Source organism: Botryllus schlosseri, chromosome 11, assembly GCF_051294905.1.
Source record: "Botryllus schlosseri isolate E-star chromosome 11, Bs_hap1, whole genome shotgun sequence".
Taxonomy (NCBI): domain Eukaryota; kingdom Metazoa; phylum Chordata; class Ascidiacea; order Stolidobranchia; family Styelidae; genus Botryllus; species Botryllus schlosseri.
Window position 1 is genome coordinate 19,624,525 of NC_137246.1, and position 19,099 is coordinate 19,643,623.

At 42.1% G+C, this 19,099-nt stretch overlaps 2 protein-coding genes and 1 long non-coding RNA gene across 3 annotated transcripts; 2 read left to right on the forward strand and 1 right to left on the reverse strand.

Annotated features, from left to right (window-relative positions):
- Positions 1 to 1,368, forward strand: LOC145449797 (uncharacterized). The gene is made up of 2 exons (XR_013918352.1): positions 1 to 469; positions 539 to 1,368. It is a non-coding gene; the product is annotated as an uncharacterized LOC145449797 (long non-coding RNA).
- A 2,997-nt stretch (positions 1,369 to 4,365) lies between these two features.
- On the forward strand, positions 4,366 to 8,468 carry LOC145449793 (protein yippee-like 5). Its single transcript, XM_080328225.1, has 3 exons — positions 4,366 to 4,890; positions 6,982 to 7,118; positions 7,813 to 8,468. Exons 1-3 carry the CDS (start codon positions 4,750 to 4,752, stop codon positions 7,970 to 7,972), a joined length of 438 nt encoding a protein of 145 aa, XP_080184351.1. The 5' UTR covers positions 4,366 to 4,749; the 3' UTR covers positions 7,973 to 8,468.
- LOC145449770 (uncharacterized) lies at positions 8,419 to 18,891 on the reverse strand. Its single transcript, XM_080328194.1, has 10 exons — positions 18,307 to 18,891; positions 17,384 to 17,539; positions 16,878 to 16,946; positions 15,880 to 16,047; positions 15,710 to 15,822; positions 13,272 to 13,367; positions 13,096 to 13,217; positions 11,625 to 11,823; positions 8,941 to 10,110; positions 8,419 to 8,747 (listed from the first exon to the last, which is right to left on the reverse strand). The coding sequence occupies exons 1-10, from the start codon at positions 18,475 to 18,477 to the stop codon at positions 8,531 to 8,533; spliced, it is 2,481 nt and encodes an 826-aa protein (XP_080184320.1). The 5' UTR covers positions 18,478 to 18,891; the 3' UTR covers positions 8,419 to 8,530.
- Between the last annotated feature and the right edge of the window lie 208 nt (positions 18,892 to 19,099).

The window sequence follows — 19,099 nt, forward strand, 5'->3', positions numbered from 1 at the left end:
TACGCTTGAGTGCTTAGGGACAACGCGCGTCGCCAAGGTAAATAATATCAGCTGCAGCACTTGTGGAATGGCATTTTATGCTGCTGTTAGGCGATTTTCTCGCGATTTAGTTATTCGCCAGGTCTGTTCTTATAACAGGTGCAGTTGAACAGTTGGTGTACGGAATATGGCGACTCATTGCGCGATTTGAGGCTGCAGTTACTCTAATAAACGGGCTAGTAAAGAACAAAAAAGATTATTCTTCAGGATTCGTAGACCTGATTTAGTGCCGGAAGCAGATGAGAGAAAGCGTCATGAATATCTTATCCATTAGTAGCTGCCTAATGGTCCCAGTGAACCTGATACTCGAATATGCCGAAGGAGGTAGAAAAATGACCTGCAGTTCGGGAGCAACTTCCAGAGAAACTCCAACACATAGAAATCAAGGATTTTGTCCTCTCATAACAAAAATTAAGTAAATCAAACAGAGGTAAGTAATCCTATATCGAGTGATTGCAGTTTTAAACATGATTCACCTATACCCTTATATTTTATGCAGACGTCTGGAGCTTCAGTAAGAGAAATGGTAACTTGTTCATCGAAGAATGAGGCTATGATGAAGAAATCGGTAAGTTTATGTATCAGTTCCACTGCGGTCGTTGCCCCGAATATTTCACTGACTTCTTTAGTTCGGAATCAAAAGCGCACAAGTACAACACACGCGCATCCACGTCGTCCAAATAGCATATGATCGACCGAAAAGATCATCGCTCTATCAAATATGCCGGACCTGATGTGTGGAACAGTATCCCGCCGGCCGTCCGACAGTCGACAAGCATGTCCACATTCAAGTCGATATACAAGCAATTACTAAATAAATACAGTCCATCCTCAAGATTACCGGACCACGACTGACCTATTGATCTCGCTTTCCATGACATGCCGCCCTATCCTTGTCGCTTTCTTTTTCTATACTATCTTCTTTACTTTCATTCAGTGTGCATGGCTCCTCTTGACATCGCCTAGGCCAAGGTGGGTGTCAGATTCCATAGGCTACTCCTAGTCGCTTCGACATCTTACTGTCTTTTCATTGTATCACATTTTTTGTGGTGTATTGAACTGATAAAATTGCTAATAAATCAATGATGATGATGATGATGAAATTGCACCAATCTTGAGGTTGCCTACATTATAAATTGAATGAATTATGGGTGATCAATTCATATTATGTTATCATGAAACTATTTTTCAGGATTTTTCTTTCAAGCAGTCTGATTATTGACTCAGCTGCATTTCATGGATAGAAAAGTTCAGCCTAACTGATTCAGAATTGTGATTTGAAATTTTCAACTCATCAGCAATTTTTGAATATATATATGCAATTGCTAATGCCTGTTACTTTTTGAAATTCGGCGTATCCAATGTATAGGTTGGGAAAGAGACTTTGTGTTGGTGTACAGAGCTCCACAGTGTGAAGTTGTAAGTTCGTAACCGATTTTTTTTTATGACGCTGTTGAGCAACATTGACGAATGTGCTAATTTGATACCATTGGTATATCTGTTCTCAGTATGGAACGATTCTACGGCATCCACGATCTGCAGAAAATATGATCTGAAAACAAGGTACAACAGAAAATAAAACAGACAAAGTACTCTATGTGGTTCAGATGATGATTCTTCAACTGTCCAGGACGATCTTCATATAAATTAAAATAAACCCGAATATTTTCAGCTGACACTTATCAGGCGTGATCGTCAGCAACTAGTAGAGAATTGTTGTTGCTAGCAATTATCCCCGATCAGTGCCAGCCGAAAATATTGGGGTTTATTTCAATATGATTTTATTGTATGCTTGAGCTCTGTACCTTCAAGAGTCTATTCAGTTTTCAATAAAGATTATTTAATTTACAATTGATTTGTATTGAGAGACGCTGCCGGTCGGTATTAGTGTAAAAAGGCAACACACCACGTCAAGGTTCCAACCTTTGCATTGGTTTCCTTGGCGACAGAAGGAACCCCTATGGGAATAGGCAGCACTCGTCCCATAGGGAAAAAAACTGTTTGGAGAAAGGCTAATTTTCACCTACTTTAGATACCTCCTTCAATCCATCAGGTAACCCTTTTGAATATTTAGAAATTTTGGCTTGCTTTTTCTAAAAGGCGTAGCGAACAAAACGATGTTAAAAAATCCTGTTAAAGTGCATCACGGACTTGTCCAGTACATCCTCCACGATCTCCACACTTTCATCAAGCAGTTGGCTGACTCACATGCAGTTCTCAGTATGGAGATCGCTCTATTATCATCCATGTTGCTGTCGGGAGTTGGATGATCATGGGATTTGGGGTGTTTTTAAGCTCCTTTATCGTGGGAAAGTTGGCAGAACATTCTGCACACGAAGCTCCTCTCCAGTTATCCAAGCCTCCGAAGAAATATATAATTTCTTCCGTCACTCCCTCCCAATCCTCCCATATCATTTCTTCATCCATACCAATCAGTCCACCAGACTATATACATATACAAGTAACAAAATGACAGCGCCGTACTCACCTACGGGCTACTTACCGTACACAGTTTTGATTCGCAACTGAACATCGGTCCCTAAGCACTAGACCATGACCTATCTAAAGCGTCATAATGCATTCAATTGAAAAGAACAATGGGTCGTCACTCCATCCTACATCCTCTATAGTGAGACTGTCGAATAGTCGATAGTGAGATCGTTGCTGGTGATGTCACCATACATTTTGACGATATCACATTGGGGGTTACAGTAGCTAAGTAGTGGCTTTATGGGTTAGATTAAGCCGAGGGCAGAGTTAGGTTAGAGCTCACTGCTCAGAAGTTGGGTTCCTCGGCATCCTCCTATCTTTTCATTATATCGCAGTCATGTGGTGTGTTAATCTGATTAGAATTTCAATAAAAAGAACAATGACAATCCGGTTACGTTATATTAGGGATAGATTAAGTGTTACTAACCTTTAATTTTATCGGAATCATGTGGTGTTTTGAAATGAAATGATAAACATAATAAAATAGGGGCAAGGTTAGATTTCTATCATTAAGCTACACCTACGTCAACGTTTAGAAAAATAACATATTCCTGCTGCTGGAAGTGAAATCAATATGAATGACAGTACCATAGTTTCATGCCGGGGACGGGCAACATACGGCCTACAGTCCGGGTCCGGCCCGCAGAAAGTTTCTACGCTGAAAGTGAAATTCTATTCTGAAAGTATTGACAACTTTTATGCATCACAGAATGAATCCAAGTTTTCCAACCTGAGAAAGATGGGCATGAAACTACTCTGTTCGGGTGCACATATATTTTCGACCATGAACATTAACGAGACAGGGCTACGTTCCAAAACTGATTTTCACGTTCAGTCTTTACTAAGGATTTATACATACGACATGCAGTCAGACTTCCAAGAACTTTTTGATGACTTTGACTGATCACAGGGTTGCCAGTGAACCCGTCCCTCGGTGAACCCGTCCCGTGAACCCGTCCCTCGGTGAACCCGGCCCTCGATGAGCTCGGCCCTCGGTGAATTCCGCCCTCGGGAAATTTTGAAATTAAGTGTATTAAAAAGTATTAATATGAATTAATAAACTAATAATGTTATTATCAACTGATTTGTCGATCTTGTAAGGAGGTCAGGGCATGCGTAGATCACGCAGTCACGGAGTGATCAGATCACGTGATCACGATTGCGTGGTCGGCTCATTGTTAAATTGACTTGGCGAGGGGCGAACGTGCGACGTTCGACATCCTTGTATCTGTTCATGATATCGCATTGGGTATTATCGCATTGTATATTGTGTGTGACTTGTTCAGATGAAAAATATAACCCAACGATTGTTAGTGCTCACATATCAACCACACGTGGTCTGCTCGTTATTGCAACTGTAGGTTGAGGTGGGGTGTTAGGGTTGGGTAGGGTAGGGGGGGGGGGGGGAGATATTAGGGTTCGGGGAGTGGGACATTGGGTTCGGGTAGGATACTAGGGTTGGGGGAGGGGGATATCAGGGTTGGTGGAGGTGGGATATTAGGGTTAGGGTTAGGGTTAGGATATTAGGGTTGCCGGAGGTGGGATATTAGGGTTGCCGGTGGGGGGACATTAGGGTTGGGGTAGGATATTAGGGTTGCCGGAGGTGGGATATTAGGGTTGCCGGTGAATACAAAATTTCCCGAGGGCGGAATTCACCGAGGGCCGAGTTCATCGAGGGACGGGTTCACCGAGGGACGGGTTCACGGGACGGGTTCACCGAGGGACGGGTTCACTGGTAATCGATCACAGATGTCTGATTGACTTCAACAGCTACTGCTAATAAATTCACTAAATACTGTTTTTGGTCTGTATGCTTAAAACGTGAAGTTTACATTAAATACAATTTATTCCTTGTGTAGGTTGATAAATACGCGATTATTGTGTATATTGTGTAATCCGGCCTGCCAAGTACTAAATTTTCTCATATCCGGCCCGCCCCTGATATATGCTATACACTGTGTACTTTGCAGGCCACTTTGAATTTGTTTCGATTGACTTATCTCCCAGTGTATATTCAAATAACATAGGAAAGTGGCCATTCGATTCAAGTCAAATTTTCCGTATCTGACCCGAATCGGCCGTGATTCTATCTAGTCCATCCCGACTGCTAATAGCGTCACAGTGGTGCTGTGAACTAAATGATATACCTTGCCTGTGAAAAGGGTATGAGGTCAATCCAGTCCAATATATTTGTCGATACCTGCAGTGTTTAAAATTATCATGGGACGTATATTCCTCGAGCATATCGGTGGTTCGCGAGTCTTTGCATGCGGAACATGCAATACGCCCCTCACCAATAGAGTAGAGCTGATCTCCACTAGATTCACTGGAGCTACCGGAAGAGCATTCCTGTTCAGTAAGGTAGGTTTATGTGGTCATGTTCACGGTTAATTATGACCAAGATGAGCGTCTATCTATAACAAAGAAATCCGAAACGTGATGAAGCGACTTTGTCCATGTGCACTTTGTGCAAGGTAGATTCTTTATTTATTTGTGTCTAGACTGAATGGTTTATGCTGTCATCTTTGCATGGCTTGAATTAGATTAAAAAGTGGAATCAGCAAATCTATGAACAAATTGCAACTCACTGATTCAGATCTTCATCCTGCTTTAAGAACCAGTACAACATAATTTTTACAGAAAGTGCGGGTATGACGACGACTACGGACCAGCCTATAAAATTGATACTTGAGACAAACAAGCATTTATATGTGTCCTGCTATATATCGATGTAATTACCATTTCTTCGGTCACTTTTCCGTGTTGGCATATAAATCCCCATTTTGAGTAATAATATGAAATGACTCTTAAGTGAAATTTCAAGTCCTCAAATGTTCTGAATCACAAAACATTATAAACCTCTCAACCAGACTTGAGAAGGGACCACGTCGTCATGACCAGGGCTTTGGAGCCGGAGCCGTGCATTTTCGCCGGAGCTCTACATAAAATTCAGCCGGAGCCGGAGCTGGAGCCTGTTATTTGAGGAGTAGCTCCGGCTCCGACCTATTTCATAAGATGCTATTATATATGCAACAACCACATCTGCTGATTTATCATAATTGAACAGCAGGCCTGAATTTTAATGCTGTGCACAGCAATGGCATAGAGTAAAGTGCGTTCTAATGCAACTATGATGTTGTCGACAATTGACAAGTATTCATTATGACGTCACAAGCCGGCACGGCGGCACCTATACGAATTCGTTGCTACATCAGATGTTACTGACGGCTGACAGACTCTAGATTATTATAGATAACTAACCTATGGGTAGATTAGTAATCTATATAGACCAGGAATGGCCAACCGTTTCGGCTAAAGGCGCACATGCAATTGACGAACGAGTGCGCGGTCCACTAGCCGCGCCAAGCGGGTAAAATTTTCAAAGTCTATAAAGAAACTAGGTCAATAATATTATTACCTGAGTATATTGCGAGTCTATTGTATACCGCCCGCTAGGCTCAGTTTGCAAGGGCACGACTATTCGGCGTCTGGCCACATCGATATTGAAGGTCTCCGATAATATGCGACAATCATTTTGTGCCTACATTTCACCGTCGACGATCTTTATGCGAGCACAAACGCGGAAAGACTTTCTCCCGTAATTGCGAATACAGTTAGACTCAATCGGGTAAATTAGGCGGTTTTTTTCATTTTCAGTAAGGGGTACGCTACCAAGCAAGAAATCGTGTGACAATCAAACACGCGAAGCGTGAAGAAAAATTTCGCTACTATTTAGTTTATTGTAATGTACGACGATTTACTGAAAATGTGACTGGACCCTGGATCTGCCAAAGCGTCGGAAATGATATTTTAGTCATCAACATCCCAAGCGTCGCAGCCAGAATTGTAATTTTTGGTTGGCATTGCAAGTTCACGATCTGAGCAATTCATTTTCGATAATATAATGGGAAATCACCTCGCGGGCCATGCAAAATCCTCTCGCGGGCCACATTTGTCCCGCGGGTTGGCCACCCCTGATATAGACAGCCCCATTCGATAATTTCAGAGCCGGAGCAGTGGTAATAATGCGGCTCCGGAGCTGGAGTTGGAGCTAATTTATGACAGAAGAAAGCTCCGGAGCTGGAGCAGTTTAAATTTACGGCTGCTCCAAAGCCCTGGTCATGACCCAACCATAATTTACTGCATTTCATTTTCATTCTCAAAACAGTTCGTTCCATCAGAACTACCACACAAAACATGTGCTCATCTGCCATAATGACCGACCGCGGTTGTAATATCATTATACCATACGGGTATTTATTCAATGGGTTTGTGTGAAACTAGTTATTGAATATCTGTATCACACATATCTGAATTCGTCAAACATTTGTATTGTCTTGCAACTCGAAGATCGTGACTTGACCCCAACACTGTTCAGATGTCAAATGCGGTCTTCATGCGAAAAAGTCTGCACACCAGTGGTCTATATCGTAATCTTTTTTTTTGTTCCAGGTTGTGAATCTCACATACAGCGAGGTGCAAGACCGTGTAATGCTGACAGGACGTCACATGGTGCGTGACGTTTCATGTCGGTTATGCAAAACTAAATTGGGATGGATGTATGAATATGCTACCGAGGATGCTCAACGGTATGAATTGAGTGTATTTAATCCAGCATCTTAGTACTCTCGTATAACCACAAAATATTTACTAAATTATCTAATGGGTCCTCGGCAACCTTTTTTGCTGAGGACCGGTTTCAAATTGAAAAAAACTTGCTGATAGGTTTTCAAAACACATAATTGTTCAACTTTGAAAATGGATTATATCTCGTACAGTGCATGGTCACCAAAGATTGACCAGTAACACAGTGGCATACACGTTTTGATTAAAGATCTTAACGTTGTTTTTTTTCAATTATCATCAGTGATTTTCATCACAGGTTGCTGACCACTGCTTTTGACCCATCGCTGGTTATAGTCGATGAAATTCTCAACCCCAAATTGTGTACAAATTTATTATTCAGCTAGCATCCACAATAAAATCCCTCTCGCGAAGTTGTTCCTGAAAGTAGTTTTGTCAAATGGTTTTGCGCTCTGACCTCTTAATAGTGAATGCAAAGGTGATCAGTTACAAATTACTTGGAGTTCTGATGTAGGTTTTACCTCTCGTGCTACATACTCAGTGCTCTATCACTACTTCCACTGCGTATTTTTCGGCAAAACCACTGCCCACTTTCTAGAATTTCAACTTTTTAAAGCAAAAAGTAGTTTCGGAATGATGACACAACTGATTCAAGACAGTAAATGCAAACTGTGTTACTACCCGGACATGAAATTGCAGGTACAAGGAGGGCCGCATCATCCTTGAACGAGCGTTGATCACGGAATCCGAAGGAGTTGACGAGGTGCCGAAGCCTTCCATGTACAGCTTGCAAAAAAGGAACGGTCAATTGAACACCGCGAATGCCGGAAACAACGACATTAACGTCATGACCATATAAATAGCGGACTGTTGAGATATCGGCGTTTTCAAGGCTGGAGAGTGGCGCTCGGATGCACTCCATGTTACAGTTCAGAGTCGGTAACGAAGTTGCACGGCTCAGAGTCACAAGTCAATCTCACTTTTTTAGTTTTGACTCGAGTCCAAGTCATTGTGTTGAGGTTGACTGCTCAGTTTCCAGTTGAAGCCACTTTTTGGTGATATCGATTTGTTCTCATTTATAATATTATTCAGTTTTAGCATTTCCTAGTCAAATTTTCAAGTAACAGTACCAATAGACGAAATCCCAATAGTGTGGTTACTTTACTGCAATGACTCAAGTCATTACAACCCTGGCCGCGTCCTCCGTTTCAAAGTTGAGTGATTAGCGGGGGCAGAGGAATGACATGAAAGACTTATTCTCATTTCTTTCAATTTTTTGTTAGTTGTTGGTTGAACGCACATGTCTAAAATTCATGATCATTTATTCAAATACACTTTAGTCTGTTCGATAAAAACGTGTTCGTCTTGGTCGGTAAAAAAATTCTTCAAAATGCAGTTGGGCTATAAATTTACAAAGTCACTCAGCGCTGTGCTTTTCAACTGAGTTGTCTGAATCAGCATCATTTGACGCCGGTATTCCTTCATTCACACTTCGCTCTTTATCGAAGTTTTCTCCGTCGTTGTTACCCGGCATCACTTCGTTCTCGCTTCGTTTTTCGGCCAAGCTGTCTTCACCATTTGCTGGTGACACTTCGGAGTCTGCTACAGCTGCCGTGTCTGGTCCGCTCTGCAAACTGATGGCGGGGTTAGCTAGTTTGCAATCACCAAAAGTGATCGATCGGGAGCATTCAGCGTCATGGAATATCAATCAAAAACTAATTAATCATGTCTCTCGCTTCATTCACCAACCTACCACACTATCCACACATAACTCCCGACACATGGCTTCATGAACAGGGAATAGTGAAATATGAGGAAAAAACTCACGTCTGGACATCGTCTGTTTCATTTTCCTCACATTCAAAAAATTCGTCATTTCCATCTTCGGGCAGAGACGATTTCTCCTCGCTTTGCCCTTCGATACTTTTTGGCAACTCAGCGTCATTACCCGTTACTTCTTCCGACTCCACAGCCGTTCGCGAGACGCCCGTTATTTCGTCGCTAATGTTCGTTTTGGCGACATCTCCATCAGTCTCATCCTTAGTCGAAATGTCATTGCAATCCGCCAGTCCAGCTGAATCACTATCAGTTTTGGGTATTACATCAACAACTTTCGATCCTAGAGATACAGGTTTGGGCAATTCACTATCGCCAGTCGTGGCCCGTTCTGAATTTTCGACTGTTATCTCATGGGTACTGCTAGGAGGATCAGTGTTGTCGGTTACGGGCTTGGTAGTCACGGCAACTTCAGTCGGTTTTTCAACAATCTGTGTCGACTGGCACGCACTGCCTTCCTCGTCGGCAGTCTCCGTCTGATTGAAATGTTGGGTCACCGTCTCATTAACACGGCTATCTATCGGATCAGGTTCAGGCTCGGTAGCCACGGATACCTCAGCCGATATTTCGACAGTCTGCGACGGTTCTTGGACGCCAGTATCATTCTGGAGTTGTAGCTGTCGGACTTCGTAAGTCGGACTCTGCATGTCGACTTCGGCGGCCCAGTCCGTCACGTACTTCATGTCTTCTGGCGTTTTCAGAAAGTCTGGTGACGGCACCGGATCTGCTGGTACAGGTTTTTCCGCGTCTGCAACGTTGCTATCTGAGGCAGTGTCTTTTACATTAGCGGGAGATTGATCTGAGGTCGATTTTTTTGATTTAACTTGGCGACCGCCTTCTTTACTTATCTCTACCGTTAAACCCGCGCTTTTTTGTTTTAACCTAGGCGACGCGGAACGTGTACCGCGGAGCGCAGTCTGCGATTTGACGCTATCGACAGGGTCATGTTTGTTGGGGTCACCGTCGGGCTTAGTTTTTGGCACGCCCGCTTTTTCAGTGTCGATAACCCAAGCCTTCGTGGCTTTGATATTTTTTTCGCTTCCCCAACCCCTTCCGAGGTGTTGCGAGTAATCGGTGGCACCATCGTCCTGTTGTTCCAGCAGCCGTTCGTCGATCGCAGGATTTCTGTTGCCTTCCACTGATGGCAGCCACTGATCGCCGCTAAAAACGGAATAGGGTTACACATATGACGCTTTCTCGTGACCTGTAGATTTAAATATCCCCCACGTCTTCAGTAAGAAACTGATGAGCAATGAGTGAGAGTCACATAAATGCTTTTGACATCGGACAAGGTACTGTGGGGAACAACCGGACTATCAGGTTAGATTGGTGAAATTGACTCGCTTCTATGTAAGAAAACGTAGCTGAAATCCGTTACCAAACATAGCAGTATTAACAGTGTCATGATCAATGGTAGGATTCAAATTTCTGGTCATTGTTTGTCACAAAAGTCAAAATTTTCCAGCCGGTTCTGCTACATAAAGCGCTTAGCAGCCTCCGAGTGTCATGTTCGGTCGTAGGAATCAAATTTTGGTCAGTCGTTTCTGTCACCGAAAGTGCCCGACATAACCAGTAATGGTTTACCTGTTTGCTGATCTCATAGAATGCTACTATAGAACAGACCGACTCTGTCTCCGACCACCGGTCATGATACATATATGACTAGCGACCGAACAATATACCGTTATCAAGAGGCCACTTTTACGGCACTATGCTAGGACACACGGTGAAGGTTCATCCTCTGAAATCACACAAAACCGCAACACACTTTTGACAAAATCACCTATGCTTTTCAAAGCCACCATATTTTCCTGTCATCAAAATTTTTGGAGCCACGACAGCAGGGGTGGCCAACCTTTTTGCCATTAACGGCCGCATTTCGACTACTCGTGTAGCACACGGCCGCATTCCAGGGTATAGCCGTAATGAACTATAGGATGACGCCAAATGCCCATGTTAGAGTGTCTATGTCCATTTCCGGTGAATTCCGAGCTAATTTATTCAATGATATAGGCTTGCTATACTCACCGAAATCGCGAGTGGTCACCGATCATGTTATGGGAGTGTGTAGATTTAGCCTACTGATGAGTTTTTTGGTTAATATTAATAGTTTTACATATTACTATTTCGATTTTCTCAGCCCATGGATGTGATCAGATTCATCGGTAAGAGTTGATGGAGGGAATGTTTCTGAAAATTTAGCGCAAGATATAAATGATGATGCATATTCGGGTTGGCCAATTGTTATTAGTCACTTCGTTGCATGCTGCTATTTCTTGACCTCCCATCAGGATTGTCAGTATAGTGAGGTGTACACGATTCTGAGTTGGTATTTCTATATGGGGCGCATCATTTCCTCTGGTGTTCAAATCTGTTATGTGTGGCTCTAATTGCAAAGGGCCCTACTATATTAAAATTTAAAAAAAACAAGTCATATTGAATCGTGCGCAGCGCAAAGAAAATTTCAAGATTAATTAAAATCCATCAATAAATCGGGAGTCAATTCGTTAATTCAATTTGCATGCCAACGGCCGCCGACACATACTAATTCAATTACTTGTCCACGGCAGCACAAATTCCCTTCGGCCACGGCCGCAGGTTGGCCACCCCTGCACTACAGCAACGGCACATTGCTCGAAATACGGGATCCGTCGTAGCATAAAGTAAAGCAATACCTAGTGTTGCCTCCGTTCTTCCAATCGCCGCCGACTTCATCGCTGTGATGGCTGTTTTGGGCCCACACCTCCGTGCCGTCTTTGCTGGAGGGAGTTTGAGCGCGTTGCTGCAACAAATGCATCGGGCTCCTGGCATCTTTGGCGCCGGAGCGCTTTGTGGCATTCGGTGTGGCTGTCTGTTCTGCTGCTTGAGGTGGCACTGAAAGGTTCGATGTCATGAGTAGTTGGACCATAAATTTTAAGATGAATCACTGGGAAAGACAGAGTTGATCACAATAGTCGTCGATGATACTTAGGTATGGGGTGAAGCACTCAAATTTCTACTCAATTGCGAGTAGACGTAGCGGTTTTGAAATAGGTAACCTGAGGTTTGGAAGATGCCCGGCATAGTTTTGTTAGTTGATCGTCGGTTGAAGACATTGAAAATTGCATGACGTATCTTTATAACTGAGGCAGATTCAGAGGTGGTAAGTGATCACTAGGGAGATTATTTTAAACACTACAAAAAGGTCCAATTTTTGTCAAAGTACTAGCGTTAGGTCAAAACATTGTCAAAATCGTTTATGAAGTCTTAGATTTTGGCCAATTGCATTTCGTTGGTGTCGTAAAGGTTTCACTGTTGGTGAACTCAATCATTTGACATTTTACACCTTGTAGCCTATTCTGCAGGCTGACTGTTGAAGATGGTCCATTGTCTACACATCACCAGCACTCCAGCAGTATACACTGAACTTCAATGCTGCCAGCAAACATCCTTTTTCTTTATTCTTGCCAAGCTGCTTTATAAGGACAGACAGTTCCAACCAAAAAATGTTGTGAAGGGTATTGCGATTCCAACATTATGTGCAGCAATGCCTCATTTAATACGTAGTGCAACATTTTGTCGAAATTAGTTTTTTAATGTCAAAAAACGTCCAAATTTCTATTTTTTGTGCAAAATCTTCTGTTTTTTAGGTAAAAAATAATCGCCATTATTGGAATTACGTACTTTTAATGTTAGGGGATTACTGGATTAGGTTTTGTGTACATGTACTACTACTCTTTTAGGAAAAACTTCCTAACGTTTAAGCAGCAAGCAGTTCTAGGATGAGTCTGCATCAGTTTTACGAGTGGAATAGTCATAACGATTGAGCGAAAAAGAAAAAAAAATATGGCTGTACCGTATCCCATCCTTGTATCTGAATACATTCTGCAGTTGGAGTGATGCAGTGCAGACTTGTACAAACCAACATAACCAATTCAGTAAGCTGTGAAAGTGGGCAAAACCAACTTGAGTACTACTTACTGACCACCTCTGGATACAATAGTAAAAAAGTATGTAACTCAAACTACTGCCCATTTCTCATTACAATGACTGATTTCGGAGAAATACAACATGCAACTAATTGTTTGATACTATTTAAGTAGATAGCGGATCGTTTACATTATAGCAGGCCCGCCGTGTGCAACTAAATTCATGGCATATGCTCACCTTCCATTTTGGTATCTGCCGCGGGTTTGCCTCGGTCCGCTTGCGCAAACTGGTCATTTTGGCCGTGACGGTACCCTCTGCCCCCACGTCGACCCCGTCCTCTCGGACGAGGTTCGGAATACCTAAATACGCAAAGTTGAAAAATGGGATGTCGACACGACGTCGTCATACAGCACCTGAAATCTTGGTCCGATTTGCTTTGGCTGTCCTTTTCGCAGTCCCATTCTCTTCGCCAGACGCCTTCCGCGTTCTTCGCTTTAGCCGAGATTTGTCTGCCACAAAGAAACCACATCGAAATCGGATTGCCGTTAAATGTTCCTGCTTACAGCCATCAGGAGTCAGAGGCGGTGAAAGTAATGAATGTTGCTACTCAGGTAAAAGTAGCAATTTCTAAGACAAGTGGAATTAGCAAGGTCTCACAGTTGAACTAGAAATAGAAGATGAAATGTCAGACAAGTAGCCTACTCAAGCACAAAGTTTCATAAAGTAAATTAGGTTGTTAAAAAACTGTTAAAAGTGAGGGAAATTAGTATATTATGAATGTGAGGCATTAGCTTATTTTTGGCAATTTTGGCATCACCATGAATTCAAATTTATAGACTCGAATTAACCATGTAAATCGCTTCAGCTTGGTCTTTCTTATGAAACGGAAATAACAAAACATGCAGTATCCACGCAATCCACCCGGTACTAAGAAAGGACTGCATGTATGTATGGCGCAGGTATCAGGAGGACTTTTACATAGGCAGTGTTATTTTTGGCATATGCCCAAAATACCAAAAATTGGTTCCGTGGCAGTTTCCAGATTTTATTTATTATATAAGTTTTGGCGTTGACAGGATTTCATATTTGTATACTCAGTTGACAACAGGAAAATGCCTAGTCCACTGGTTCTCAACCTTTTTATCTTCGCGGACCCCTTTCGGACCCCCACGAAGATGTAGTTCAAATTTAGCTCAATTATTGTGCAATCGTCTTATGTCTTGTGCAAATGACAACTGAGGGCTTAGTGATAAACAGCAACATAATGACCTATCTTGAAAATAAGATCATACTATTTCATGTAGAAATTGGGTTGACTTCTAATATTTCAAAGCGAATTCTGCAACTGCATTTCTTGAAATACATGGTCGACTGACCGCGTCTTGAAAATCAGCGCCTTTGATTTGATATGAATGAGTGCCTCCACAAATATAGGCGAATGTAAAAAAACGCTTCTGACGACACATTTGGGTATTGGGTATGATTAACAAATATGGCACCAAATTGACAAACAATTTTTTTTTAATGAACAACGTCAAGCCCAGTCATTTCTATATAGCAGCTTATATTGGAGTTATTATGGAAAAAATGGTTGTGTATATCACAGGAGAAAATGAATTTTTGTAAACGTTTGGAAGTCACCGGGATCTCATCATGAACTCATCCAACCTTTTTTTCCACAATCCCCAACAAAACATCTCTAAACAGCTTAATGTTTGTATCAGTAGGCTATTGGCGATTTAGCAATTAAAATGAGTCCGCACAGTAGGATATTTCATCTCAGATGGCCAATCTGTCGATGTGAGCTCTGGAGTTTCACTAGTAATGAAGCGAAACTGGCTCGTGATTTTCCGAATTTAAAAACATACAAATTAGGTTATAAACTATTTTGAGGCTTCGCGGACCCCCGGTTGAGAACCACTGGCCTAGTCATTGAGGTACATCCCTAATTAGGCTGACTGGATATCATTTACTACCCCGGTTCATCAATCCACTGTATGTCGTAAATCCTGATTTCAGTATTAGGCCCCAAGATTTTCATTCACATATCATAGATGCCTTGGACGGTAGACCGCGGCATTCCGAAGGGTTCATTGACCTCAATTTAGCAATGCAGCGTTACACAGAATTGTTTTGTCGCTTCATGCAGACTCATTTCAATACTCATTGACATTTCTTACTAAAACTTTCATAAAAATCTATATTTTCAAAAAGCCTTATTTTTGGCAATCAGAAATTTTTATTTTTGCAGTTTCGCCATTTGGTTCCCGCAAAGCCAAAAATAACACGACATGGATATCACCGAGCAGAGTCTAAAAAGTGAGTTTCACATAATTTAGATTCGAAACCGAACAGTCGTCACTATATGACTGGAAGCCAACTTGATTCGAGTCAAAACTATCAAAATCAGATTGACATGCGACTCAGAACCTTGTGACTTGGTTACAACCCGGGTGCCAAGTGATCACCCATTTCTGACCAAGGCCATATTGACATTGTGTGAAAAAACGTAGTCATGCCACAATATAGGAGAAATTACTTCACCAACAACCACGAATGACATGAGTCCGGCTGAAGTCTGCACGGAATCACCATTAATACTACCTTAAACATGAAGCAATATCAACCCAGAGAGATTTTGAAAGGCAGTTTCTTTTTTAGCGTAAATAAATCTGACCCACAAGCCAAGAATATACAGCGACAACTAAATAAATAATAGTTAATCAGGCTGAAATGAGAAACATGACGCCTTTCCAGGATTGTAAAAACGCAGCATTAAAATATTTCCCAAACAGACAGTCAACCAAATATGGGCATGAGATACTGCACATATTTAACTAGCCCAATTTACCTGTCTGCTTCCTCTCTCATAGCCTGCCACCTTTCCTGGTCTTGCCTTTCTCGGCCAGTATACTCCGCCGTCATTTGAAGCTTGGTCATTCCTCTGCCCCGTCCGCCGCCCCTCTAGAATCGACGACACGTTACAAAACAATGGGTCATTTCAATCCACCTTTAACCGACATATCCTCTTCCTCTGCCGCGAGACGCGTATTTCACGTTTTGGAAGTCCAACCCGCCAAAGCTGCCTTTGTGACGCGACGACTTCCATCTGGAGTCGGGGTCCAAGTCTCCTTTTCGGCGTGGATCGTCGAGGAATTTTGATACACCGGGCGAGATTTCACCTTCGCTCTGGCGGAAAAAGGGGAATGTCACAGCCAGGGTGGCGGAAAATACGAAACTCTAAACCAGGGGTCAGCAACATTTCGTATGCTGCGTGCCAAATTTCCAGATATCATCAACTCATGTGCCAAAGACTTCAATTTTAAATATTTAAACATTTTAATTTTAAATGGCGGTTCCTAATAGTCCAGCCCGTAGAGGTTGAACAAATGAACACCTCTGACTAAAGAATCACAACTGCTTCATGCGAGTCCCTCATAATTGAAAATATGGTGGGACGCTTTTCTGTACATAATGAAAATAATTTATAAGTATGTTTTGGTTTGGGCCACCCATAATAAAATAAAAGAAATTCAGTGACGAATATACGCATTTACGCAATATGAAGAAATATGCACAAGAAAACTCTACTTTATATAAATTTACAGAGTTATTTTGGGCCATTTTCGAGCTCCACCCCTCCCCAGCTGAGGGGTTTGGGGGTGCGGCAGTTATGGTTCTGCGCTGATTGTTGTTGAGTGCATGTATTTGTAAAAACAATCGCTGACTTTCAATGATACAGCGGGTCTTGTGAGCTTTGAAATTTCCTGCAAGGAGCTCGTGATATGTATTCAATTTATTGCCAATAATTTTATCATTTCAATACATCACAAGACTGCAATACAATGAAGGATAGGAAGGTGTCGAAAGGACTTGGAGTAGTCTTAGAAATCAGAAACCCACCCGGTGAATAGGTTGTGTCGTGTGTGTGAAATCATTTGGCGTGCCGCAATAAGTCATGTCGCGTGCCATTTTTGGAACACATGCCAAGGGTTGTCGATCCCTGCATTAGACCTTACCTGTTCTGGTTTTTGAGCAAATTCCTCCTCCATCAAGCGAAAGTTTTCGAGTCTCTTAGCTTCATAGTCCTAAAAAGAAGAAATCAAGCCTGTGACTTGACCGTGATTTTAACAATAGGTGATTTAAAGTCACTAACAATCTGGTGGACTTCATAACCACAATTACAATATATTTTGTAGTTTGGCAGGCAAAAACTGCGGGGGCTCAATAATTGGTATTTTTTCTACCAAGTTTCTGCAAGACAGAACGAATTTTAAGCAATATGCAATTGTAGGCATCATACAACACTTGCACCACTGTGAAGTACGCCCCAAGTAGATCATGAACTCTATATTATGGCACCATACAGAAAAATAGGTTTCAAACTTCTAAACTTCAAAAAATTCTGCATGTTGGAATTGAGGCTATCTAAGATAGGCCTGGCGATCCGGCAGGAAACCTACCACTGACCTGCGGTTGATAACCACTGATTTAATATGACGCTAACAAACGCAGAGCAACATACTTGGCTTGGTCTTCCCCCTCCTCTCGATCTGACGGAGTGTGGGTTTACATTGGTCTGCCCGCGTCCTCTGTACGGGCTCCTACGATTTCTCCTGTAGTTACGTTGGTCGTCGTCTTCATCAGGTTGGTCCATGTGGGCACGAGAATATGGGCTTTTCTGAAAAAGCATCAATTCGGTTGTATGACGTATGAATATTAAATGTAAGAATCACAGTTTGTCAGGAAATCAAACAATTCCATTCATGAATTCGACACGCAAAATCAGAATATGGAAACTGACTTGTATATTTTCGAAATCTGGAAAGTGGTGGAAAGTTTCTATTGCTTATCATCAAGTCAATTACGCCTACTGAAACAAGTGCTGTGCTTAGTAACTATAGGCCTACTCCCCAAGATAATTTAGGGCTGCATTCGAATTTGGTCAAAAAGCTACAGCAGTACGATCTACTGACAAAAAAGAATTTTAACGCATCAGCATGTGACCTCCAAGTCAATTTCACATCGGCTGTATTGATTGATTTTTTAATCAGGTCTGAGCATGACGTGTCTTGTTGGAAAAGACGAATGCGAATGCCAAGAAATTTTAGTAATCATATATTTATGAGATTCAGAGGTTATCGAAGTAGCCAAGCGTGTTGCTGAAGCAGTGAAACAGAAGTAGTCAGACTGGTGATTGTTATATTCTGCCAAGGCTATCTGTGACTGATGCAAATCCTCTCACAATGCCTCACAGAAACAGAGATGGAATTGGCGATAACTTGTAGGCTACAAAATATTGAACTATGGACTGGTATAAGAGTTTGCTTAGCAGAACTTGTAAAGCCAGCACTTCGACTGCAGAACTATTGCAGGTCCGATTGCCCTATAAGACAGCCAATACTTCGTTTCAATAGAATAGAAGTATCTACCGTACTATTCAATTACCTGGTTGTCGGGATTTCTTTTTTCTGAAGTGGGGGCGACATGCCGTCGAGGTGTCGATTTTTCAGCGGACTGTTTATCTGCGAGCACTTCTTTATGACGTTGTTCCAGAAGTTCATTTTTCTTTCGAAGCATCGCGATGCGTTTGTTGATCTCTTCTTCCTTGTTATCCATTGTTAGAAGGAGTTCTAGTTGTGGGGTGGTACGTTAAAAAAAACAATCCTGTTCTCCTGTGCCGGTGTACGTCTATCTGCCTACGCATACGTTTCTGCGTAACAGCATTGTGTGATATTTATTCACGCTTCAAAAAATAATTGACTAATATCAAGAAAGCGAGATCAATGATCCGCGGTCACAAAACAAAAACAGTCGATAGTTTAGGCCCGCGTACGCCTGACAATATAATAATTACGGGTTTTGTTGAAAGGAGGGTTGAGTATCAAGCAGCCCATTGCTCAAAGTTGAAATGTGGTAAATATTTCCAACTTCGTCAAAAGTCGCGCCATGACCATTATCGTTACGCTTGCAGATGTTTTGTGCAAGCAAATGAAGCAATGCCACAAATCAAACACCGCTTCCACTCCATGTTTTGTTTACTAACCAAGCGGCTCGTACGCTGATGTCACGCGGAATGCAAGTTGCGCCACTCGCGGCACCAAAGCTTCATGTTATCGTTAATTTTACTAGCCTTCTGCTCTAATATCCGATTGAAAAGCTGATACTATAGAAATTAAACATGGAACGGCAACGACCGATTTTGCAGCTTCGTTCCGCTTCGCCGAGGCTGGAGTGGAGA

Excerpts from the sequence above, each read along its gene's own strand:
- LOC145449793 (XM_080328225.1), top strand. The coding sequence starts at position 4,750 with ATGGGACGTATATTCCTCGAGCATATCGGTGGTTCGCGAGTCTTTGCA. Across the intron at positions 4,891-6,981 it reads GAGCATTCCTGTTCAGTAAG|GTTGTGAATCTCACATACAG; the intron begins GTAGGTTTATGT and ends TTTTTGTTCCAG. Across the intron at positions 7,119-7,812 it reads GCTACCGAGGATGCTCAACG|GTACAAGGAGGGCCGCATCA; the intron begins GTATGAATTGAG and ends ATGAAATTGCAG.
- LOC145449770 (XM_080328194.1), bottom strand. The coding sequence starts at position 18,477 with ATGGATAACAAGGAAGAAGAGATCAACAAACGCATCGCGATGCTTCGA. Across the intron at positions 17,540-18,306 it reads AAAGAAATCCCGACAACCAG|AAAAGCCCATATTCTCGTGC; the intron begins GTAATTGAATAG and ends ATGCTTTTTCAG. Across the intron at positions 8,748-8,940 it reads GAAACAGACGATGTCCAGAC|TTTGCAGAGCGGACCAGACA; the intron begins GTGAGTTTTTTC and ends CCCCGCCATCAG.